General features: G+C 36.5%; 1 protein-coding gene across 1 annotated transcript; it reads left to right on the top strand.

Moving 5' to 3' along the window:
• The first annotated feature begins 265 nt into the window (after window positions 1-265).
• LOC135231809 (olfactory receptor 5AL1-like) lies at window positions 266-1,315 on the top strand. Its single transcript, XM_064288995.1, has one exon. It carries the CDS (start codon window positions 266-268, stop codon window positions 1,205-1,207), a length of 942 nt encoding a protein of 313 aa, XP_064145065.1. The 3' UTR covers window positions 1,208-1,315.
• Window positions 1,316-10,282: the final 8,967 nt, after the last annotated feature.

Here is a 10,282-nt window from a genome sequence, read left to right as displayed (position 1 = left end):
TCAAAAAACTCTCCTCCTATTAAAAACAGATAAAAAATAGTTTTTTCAGTTATATAAAATTTTAAATAAAATACTACTTTTATAATTTACAATAATTTCATGTTTTGGAATTTCTGCCTATAACAGATGCTTTATTTTGAATGCAGAACTAGCATGAAGATTCTCCTGGGGGGTCAGAACCAAATTCTAACATCTGCTTGATCTTTGCCAACAGACTCAAGATTACTCCTAACCCTGTTCTGGAGGGGTTTATTGTGATATTTCCATGGCCAAAGGCAACCATTCAGCTGTGACTGAGTTCATCCTCTTGGGACTCACAGATAACCCAGACCTTCAAGCCATTCTCTTTAGTGTCTTCCTAGTGATCTACTTAGTTAGTGTCCTGGGTAATCTTGGTTTGATTGTGCTAATCCAAATCAGTCCTCAGCTTCACACACCCATGTATTTTTTTCTCAAACACCTGGCTTTTATTGATTTTTCTTTTACTTCATCTGTCACCCCAAACACCTTAGTGAACTTTTTGTGTGAAGTGAAAAGTATAACGTTTTATGCATGTGCCACCCAGGTATGTTGCTTTATCACATTTGGAGTTTGCGAATTCTCCTTGCTTTCCATCATGGCATATGATCGGTATGTTGCCATCTGCAACCCTTTACTCTATGTCGTTCTCATGCCTAGAAAACTCTGTTTTCAACTCGTTGTTATTACGTATGTGTATGCTTTTACTGTGGCTCTTGTACAGACAGTGGTGACGTTCTGCTTGTCTTTTTGTGACTCTAATATGGTCAACCACTTCTACTGTGACGATGTTCCTTTGGTTGCTTTGGCCTGTTCTGACACCCAAGTCAAAGAGCTGATGTTGTTAATCATTGCTGGGTTCAATACACTTTTCTCTCTACTGATTGTGTTAATTTCCTATGGCTTCATTGTCTTAGCCATCCTTAGGATCCACTCTGCTGAAGGAGGACAGAAAGCCTTTTCCACCTGTGTGTCCCACCTGACCTCCATCACAATATTTTATGGGACCATCATTTTTATGTACCTACGACCCAAGTCAAGCCATTCTCTGATCACAGATAAAGTTGCTTCAGTGTTTTATGTGGTGGTTATTCCCATGCTAAACCCACTGATCTACAGCTTGAGAAACCAAGAAATAAAAAATGCACTGAGAAGAATTATAGAAAAGTTGTGTTTGGTTATCAGATAAATGAAGAATCATAGGACAGAGATCTGTAAACTTAGAGTTATGTTTTGTCTAGTGTCACGGTGTTGGTTAATGACAAATCCAAATACCTTACTTCGAGTATTCAAGCACACTTTTTGAGGAATAGCTCTGTCAACTCAAAGCGAGTCTCATCCACTGTTTATTCCCAATATTTTCCCCATGAAATGTATTTTGTAAATTTTATTTTGTTGTTAAAAGAAGGGAGAAAGAGAGAGGGAGGTAAAAAGAAGGAGAGAGAGAAACCTTTTCGTCCATGATGTGCTTCCTCAACAGAGTATTGGGAAATAGTTATTTTTTCTGAAATCCATGTAATACTGAGAAATTTGTGTTTTAGTAAAATTGACATCTGGTATCTTACTCTGAAGAACTGCTGCATAGGTAATCTGGAAAACATGCCAAAATTTAATAGCAGGAATATTGAGTTGGTACACTCTGCATAATTTTCCTAACAGTCCACTTTCTCTGCTTCTAGCTGGGAATCATAACACTAGCAGAGTTATCATGACACTGAACATTTAATGGCACTGATCCTGTATCAGTTTAGCTCATTAGAGCCACTTCAGACCATTAAAATTCACTGCTTGCTATATATGAATGTGTGGTTAGGCCTATTCTATACAAGTGTGTGCTTAGAACTTGGATTCTTCATTCAAACAGTTTGGCTAACAATTTTAGCTTTTCCAATTAATGTGATGAGAGAGATAGTTCACATTTCTGTATCTCAACTGCTTCATCCACAAAAGGCAGTAAGAGTTCCTCTCTCTTCGAATGATTGTGAGTAGAACTGCACCAGAGAGTTTTCAAGAAGCAGCTGGTGGATTCAAACTGTGGACCTTTTGGTTAGCAGCCAAGCTCTTAAACACAGCACCACCAGGGCTCCAATTGTGTAAATTAGATCAGGTTACAAATTGCACAGTTCCAAGCATAAAAGAAGCAAATCATACATTTTGGCTATTACATTTAATTATTAATATTATAATTGCCTTAATGGTTCCTTTGATTTTGTCTTAGAAAATGGAGTAGCCGTTTTGGAAACGGCTTACCAACATGATATACTTTATTTTAAAATCTACAAAATGAAAGTATAAAAGCTAAAAAATTATTTTTTTTGCAATCTTTTAAAGCAATGTTATGCTTTTAAATTTCTTTTTATGTGTATTGATGAACATATTTTGAATTGATTTTTTATTTTGGAAGGGGCAGTTCCCTCATACCTGATTCTCAATGTTACTCAGTGTTTTCTTCAAAAAAAAAGAAAAATTTCACTCTTGTTACATCTAGTAAAGTTTAGGTTAATAAATTATTAATTTATTCAGTTATAAATTTTTTAAATAAAATTAGAGCTAGCATCAATTGAGTGTTTTGCTGTAGGGTGTTTCGTGCAGTGCTTTAAATCTATTTTCTCAGTTAACTCTCCATTTTATCAAGAGAATTGTCAAAGCAGTTTATACATAGCCAATATCTGGAAGAATAAAGGATTGAATATAATTTTGTCAAACCAGAAAGCTCAATTTTTAATTACTTTTCTATACTTCTGAGGACAGTTGTATGATGTTGGGATATTTTTAAAGATTAGAACTAATTGAAGGCAGACTCTTTTTGACATCAGTATTGGGTAATGCAGGGGACTTCAGATGACTATGTAGGGGTCATATGCGATGGTGATCATGAAGGTAAGAAAGCAGCCCTGTTGTCTTGTGCAATCATGGAAATGAATAGAGTTGCCTTCCACAGCAAAGTTCATCATCATCTTCTGGGTAATGACAGAAGAGTAGCAAAGGTCTACAAAGGCTAGGTGACTGAGAAAATAGTGCATAGGTTTGTGGAATCAAGTGTCAGTCCTAATTAAGATAATCAATCTAAAGTTCTCCAGAACTGTGACCAGAGAGATGACTGAAAATACCGCAAAATAATGGAGCCTGGAGCCCTGGCTGGTCTGTAATGCCTTTGAGAATGAATTCAGTGACTTAAGTGAATATTAACAGCAGACATTTATGCCAGCGGATGTTGCTGCATTTGAAGAATAAAAACAGCAACTCTAATGGCCCCTGACAGTGTTGAGGGAAGATAATCATTATTGTCTTATCAGCCTTGAATTATGTCATCAGAGAGGCCAAAAGTGCACCTTGGGTTTACCTGCTATTCTTGCCCAGGGAAGGGGGGTGTCTTTCTTTTACTTTCAGGAGAGTCTTCCTAAAAGTTATTTTTCTTTTTAATTTTAGAAAATAAGGAACAATCTTGATTAAAATAAATTAAATATTTTCTAATTTAAACCTCTTGCATCAACCACAGCTAGTATTTCAGTATTTTTGCCACCATTATCTTTTCTATGCCCATATAAATATGATGGGAGTTCCTGGGTGGTGCAGACGGTTAGGTTAATTTACTTGGCTGGTAAACGTAAGGTTGAAGATTCGAATCCATCAAGAGATGCCTCAGAAGAAAGACCGAATGAGACATTGCTCAATAAGCTGTTGAAGACCCTATGGAGGTCTAGAACTGCCCCATAGGGTTTCCAAGGAGAGGCTGGTGGATTAGAACTGCCGATCTTTAGGTTAGCGGCTGAACTCTTAACCACTGCATCACCAGGGATACAAATGTTCACTAGCACATATATTTATGGATTCACCATAGGAGTTGTACAGGCAGTGGGTACATTCCACATGTCTTTCTGTGACTTTAATGTGGTCAACCAGTTCTACTGTGGTGATGTTCTCTTGGTTGCTCTGGCTTGTTCACATACACATATCAAAGAGCTGTTAATTGTTGCTGGATTCAATGTGTTTTGCTCTCTTATCATTGTTCTCATATCCTTTTTCTTCATTCTCTTTGCCTTCCTGAGGATCCACTCTGCTGAAGGAAGACAGAAAGTCTTCTCTACCTATGCTTCTCACCTATTTTCTATTACTATGTGCAATGGAACCTTAAGGCTTATGTACCTATAGCCCAAGTCAAGCCATTCACTGGATAATGACAAATTTGCCTTAGTGTTCTATGCAGTGGTGATTCCCATGCTAAATCCATTAATCTACAGTTGGAGGAATCAGAAGATAAAAAATGCCCTGAAAGGAATTACTGAAAAAATGTATTCTAATGATCAATAGTGAGATTTGTTGTCAAATTCTGGATACAGATTTAGGAGCTTTTTGAGTCATGGCTTATACAAAGGTACAACTTTGATAAGAGTGGGAACACTTGTCCACTTGAGCTCAGTTTCCTAATGTTTAGTTCCTTGAAAACAGGTATTTTTCTTGTCCTTTGTTTTATCCTTTTGTGTTTACACGTAATAGACATTTCATAAATGTCTGTTGTGTTGTTGAATTCGAAAATACAAAAAAAGAAAACCAATTATCAGCCCTCTTTGATCATCAGATGTTTCAACAATAGAGATGAAAAATACAGTATCTTGAAATAATGAATTTATCTTATGTCACTGTAATTGGCCATCCACTTCATGTTAACATTAATTTATGTGCAGTCATGTGAGACTTTTACTGTGGAAAAATGTATTTTTTCTGAAGCAATATTCTGTAGATTAACTTACCAATGAAAATGGGTGTTTTAAGTGATTGGAGCCTTGGTGGCATAGTGGTTAAGTGCTATGGCTATTAACCAAAAGGTTAGCAGTACGAATCCAAAGTTAACCAAAAGTAAGACAGCACACAATACTGGGGAAGCCAGCGCAACTTGTACAAGGCAAGGTCACGAAAGCTCCATAGACACATCCAAACTCCCTGAGGGAATGAATTGCTGGGCTGAAGGCTGTGGGTACCATTGTCTTGGGGAACATCTAGTTTAATTGGCATAACATAGTTTATAAAGAAAATGTTCTATATTCTACTTTGTTGAGTAGAGTCTAGGGTCTTAAAAGTCTGTGAGTGGTCATCTAGGATACTCCACTGGTCTCACCCCTTCGGGAGCAAGGAAGAATGAAGAAAGCTAAAGATACAAGGGAAAGATTAGTCCAAAGGACTAATAGACCACATCAACCACGGCCTCCACCAGACTGAGTCCAGGACAAATAGATGGTGCCCAGCTTCCACCACTAAATGCTCTGACATGGATCACAATAGAGGGTCCCAGACAAAGTTGGAAAAAATGTAGAAAAAAAAAACTCTAACTCATAAAGAAAGACCAGACTTGCCAGCCTGACACAGACTGGAGAAATCCTGAGAGCATGGCCCCCGGACACCCTTTCAGCTCATTAATGATGTCACTCGTGAGCTTCACCCTTCTGCCAAAGATTGGACAGGCCCATAAAACAAAATGAGACTAAAGGGGCACGCCAGTCCAAGGGCAAGGACTAGAAGGCAGTAGGGGACAGGAAAGCTGGTAATAGGGAACCCAAGGTTGAGAAGGGAGAGTGTTGACATGTCATGGGGTTGTTAACCTATGTCATAAAACAATATGGGTAAAAAAAAAGTACTAACTGTTTAATGAGAAACCGGTTTGTTCATCTAAAGTACAAGAAGAAAAAGAAAAAGTTAACCAAAAGGTCAGCTGTTCTACTCTTTCACAGGGTCTCTGTGACTCAGAATTGACTCCATGGCAATCAGATTAAGGCTCTGGAAGATTTTATTCCCTGGGACACTGCAGTTAGGGAAGACAAATTCGTATACAAAATATTAATTGATTCTGTATGCTGATGGCTTCGTTGTGATTCATAGACAGTGGAAAATAGCCCTGAAAAGTTGGATAAAGTATTGGTAATATCAGAACATGACATTCTGGGAAAGAGACAGGAAGGTGATTTCCATCTACAAGGCAGATTCCCTAATCCTGCACAAGGTTGTAAACCTCCTCTGCTGTACCTACTCTTTAACCTGTTGTGTCTAGTCAATTCAGACTCATAGTGACCCTATAGGACAGAGAAGACCTGCCCCATAGAGTGGGCAGCTAAATGTTCTACCCACTGGGACTATTCTACCTAAGTGGAGATGGGATGAGACCCCAGTTTTTTTCTAACTAGTCCTTACATAATATAACATCCATCTGTGGATTAGGCCCAAAAACAAAGCCCATCATTTGGTTTTAGGGAATCCCTAACCCATGCAACCATGGCATGGATCGACAGATAAAACTTTGTGCAACAAACAACACTTGAGAGATAGTTGATATAAACCTCTGGACTACCTGTCATATAATATTTTCACAGAATCCTGGAAATAGACTTTGTGGTTTTGACAGAGGGAAAGAAATTTAAAATATCTTCCCAAAACAATCAAGGAACAGATTCTCAGGCCCAAGTTTCCTTGAAATTCTCTCACATTTCTGTGGAAAAACTACAATTAGTGTAATCATTACAGATTAATTAGGAATAAAAAAAGAAAATACAAAAATATATAGTGACTTCTGTAAAATTTCCCTTCAAGATATTTTTGTTGTGGTTGTTAAATCCATGACACCGAAAAAGAAATATCAAATCTGTTGCCATCAATTCCAACTCAGAGTGACCCTTGTAGGACAGAGCAGAGCTGCCCTTGAGGGTTCTCAATCTGTAATCTTTGTAGAAGAAGAAAGCCACATCTTTCTTGCATGGAGTGGCTGGTAGGTTTGAACAGTAGACCTTAAGGTTTGCAGTTGAGCACTTAATCACTGTGTCACCCAAAACGGTATTATTAAGAACCAGAAGAATAATATTTCTTGCACAAAATAGTCACATTAAATACTATTGATTTTGTGTGTGTGTGTCTGCGTCTGTATACAAAGAAGGCATTGATTAGGATTTTTCTATCTATTCCTTTTTCTGTTTATTATTCTATACACATATGTACATGTGAGATGGAACCAATGGAGTTCATTAGAAGGTTTGATTTTTATACCTTTAAATGTTTTCCAGCAAAGCGCAGGAAATATAGCAAGTTCTTTTTAACTTATTATTCTCTGCTACCAGAACTTTCAAGCAGATCTAAATACACCGGTGGCAAAAAAGAAAATCGTGCAAATTGTCAATTGCAACAGATTCAGTTTCTCACCTAGTGTTGGATTTTTGGCACAATCCAAATCATTACTTAGTGGTGGGTTAATATACCCTTATCTAATTCATACCAGTACCACTTATTGAAATTCATAAATTTAATAAGATAATATTAAAGTATTAAAAAAAAAGTACAACTAAACATTGTCCATGTTGGTTTCCCAAATGTTAGAATGATTTTTGTTAAGTAATTCTGCTTTATTAGACTTGGGCTCAGCAAGGTGATCTGCCTTTCAGGTAGTTGTGCCTTGACTGTGAGGCAAATTGGATCCCAACAGATTAACCATAAGGTAATTTGTTATGCTTGTGAGAAGTCATTACGTTGTTTTTCATAAATTTTAAAGAATGATGTAATGCAAGGAAAAGGCTCTAGAGGGACTACAAACCATACAACATGTACTGACAATACTTAAGTACTGGTAAGTATTGTTGGCATTCCCAGAATTGGCTTCAAGATTGATTGAATTATTTGTGGTTTTGTTGTAGGTTACTCAAAAACAGCAAAGCAGCAGGAAAAAAAAAATTGAAGGTAATTGAGGCAGTAAAAAAGGGTTTGGAGTAACACAAACTTTGGATATATTTGTTCAGTTATTCTACAAGTACATTTGGAGTGTCTACTAATTGCTGAGTCTTGCTGGGTATTGGAGACAAAAGTGGGGAAAATATAGAACCATCTGCATTTACCAAGAATTTGAAATTTAGGATAGGTTACAGACAAATTAACTGGTTGGGTGAATTGTTCAGAACAGCACTTGAGAGATAATAAAAGACAAAGAATACTGTAAAAAAAAAAATTTTTTTTTTTTTTTTTTAGGAACTGAAATTTCAAATGGGATTGGAAGGAGAACTTGAAAGAAAGTTGCCAACCACAGGGGTGAAGGTAAAGAAGGGAGTATTCTGACAAAGCTATGTGCAAAATATGTGGTCATGTCTGAGAAACTGAGGCAACATGGCCGAGGTATGAATATTACATGACGGATGTCACAAGAGATGAGACTAGACTGCAAAGCAAGGCTTGTTTATCAAGGGTTGATTTAGCTACCTTATTTTTTTTTTTTAAGGACTTTGAACTTTATCCTAAGGTGGGTTGGAGAACAGGTTAGATTTGCAAGTAGGAAGAAACCTCAGGCTACCATACGTACAGAAAAAAACCACTGCCATGGAGCCGATTCCAACTCATAGCGACCCTATGTACAGAGAGGGTTGTAAAACTGGAGCCCAGGATAAATGAGAGCAGTATTTAGGCTTTTCCTCCAAAAATGGTGTGATAGAAGTCTAAAGAAAAGAATACAGGATATTAGAAGCAGACGCATTGGAAAAAAATTGATTAAATACTTACAAGTGTTCAATAAATATTTTTTGGTGGGGGAAAGAAGGTTCATGAAGTTTTTCTTGGTTTCTCACCAAAATAAATGGCTGGGAGATGGCACCATTCCCTGAGGTAGAAAATATATGCTGTAAGGCATATGAGTGGGTGGGGTCATTTTTGAATCTCTATTTTTTCTTTTGACCTTGTTAAATTTAGGTGTCTTTGAAATATCTAATCAATGTTTTCTGGAAAATTGTTGAATATATATACCTGGAGCTTAGAGAAAAATCTGGCCAAGATATTTAGATTTGTGCATCATCAGTATATACATGACAAATGTCCTCATATCATGAATGAAAGCTCACAAAAAGAATGCTCAGAAATGAATTGAGTTGGCTTAGGGTAGAGCTCTAAAGTAAGAGTGTGGTTGGAGTAGAGAATAATGAAAGACAGCCATCAAGGGAGAGTATAAATGAACAAAAAGTTGGAAAAACCAAGAGATTCAGGCGACTTGAAAATTAAAAAACTTTTTTTTTTTTTTTTAGGATAAGGAAATGTCAGCAGTGTCCAATCTACAGAGAAAACAAATATGAACCTTCATTGTGTTGGAAATAAGGAGAGGGCTGGTGTGCTTGAAATTAATTTCAAGGCAATGCTGAGAAAAAACATGCCAATAATACAATAGGTCGAGATATGAATGTGAGAGAGGAGGTAAGTTGTTGAAGACTTACCTAAGGTGTTCAGTAATGAAGGGGGTAAAGAGAAGAGCAGAGGTAGAGGGGTAACTTAGGTAAAGGCAGAGGAATAGAAAACTAAAACTAAAATCTCTGCATCAGTTTGTGTGTCTCATAATAAAGATGATAGTTACATTATCAGTCTATCCCAGAACCCAGTGGCGTCGGGCTGATTCTGAATCATAGCGACTGTATAGGACAGAGTAGAACTGCCCCATTGAGTTTCCAAGGAGCGCCTGGCAGATTCGAACTGCCGACCCTTTGGTTAACAGCCACTATGCCACCAGGGTTTCCTTATCGATCTATAGGCTTGATATAAAGATAATGTAAGAAAAAATAGAAGGGCAAATCACTTTGTGCTCATTAAAAGAAACCTCATTTTAATTAGCTGGAAACCAGCTTGCATTTCTACAAACTCATCTTAGGATGTTTTTCTTTTCCTACTTTATATTTGGCTCTTGGAAGATAAATAATAAATGTGCTTTCTGAATCACTTAATGCATCTTTAACCTTGTTACGGTATTTTTGTTCTCTAATTCCAAATACTACACAATTCAAGAAAAAACTAAGAATTACATATAAAAGAATAAAATAAAAATGATCCTGCATTTAGGCTCTAGAGGTGAACAGTATTCAAAATTTTCTCTATGACTTTGTATATTAACTACTCTGGGGTCAGTTTTTGGAATTTATTTCCTTTCAGTTATTTTTTTGAAAGAATTTAGTATGTATTTATTTAAGGTATTCCAATAACTTTAAAAAATATTTTGACATATGTGTTCAAAAATCTCTCAATATTTATATTCTCTTTTTATTAAAAATAGCTATGGCATAAATTTTTCAATTATATAAAATTTTAAATAAATTGCTATCTTTCTACTTGTACAATTTCCCTCATAATTTCACGTTTTTGAATTTCTACCTAAAATAGATGCTTCATTATAAAATGTGGAACTAGCATGAAGATTTTCCTGGTGGGTCAGGACCAACTTCCAACATCTGTTTGATCTTTGCCAACAGACTCAAGAATGCTCAGA

This window comes from Loxodonta africana, chromosome 7 (assembly GCF_030014295.1).
Source record: "Loxodonta africana isolate mLoxAfr1 chromosome 7, mLoxAfr1.hap2, whole genome shotgun sequence".
Lineage (NCBI taxonomy): Eukaryota > Metazoa > Chordata > Mammalia > Proboscidea > Elephantidae > Loxodonta > Loxodonta africana.
This window is presented reverse-complemented; position numbering and strand designations above follow the sequence as displayed.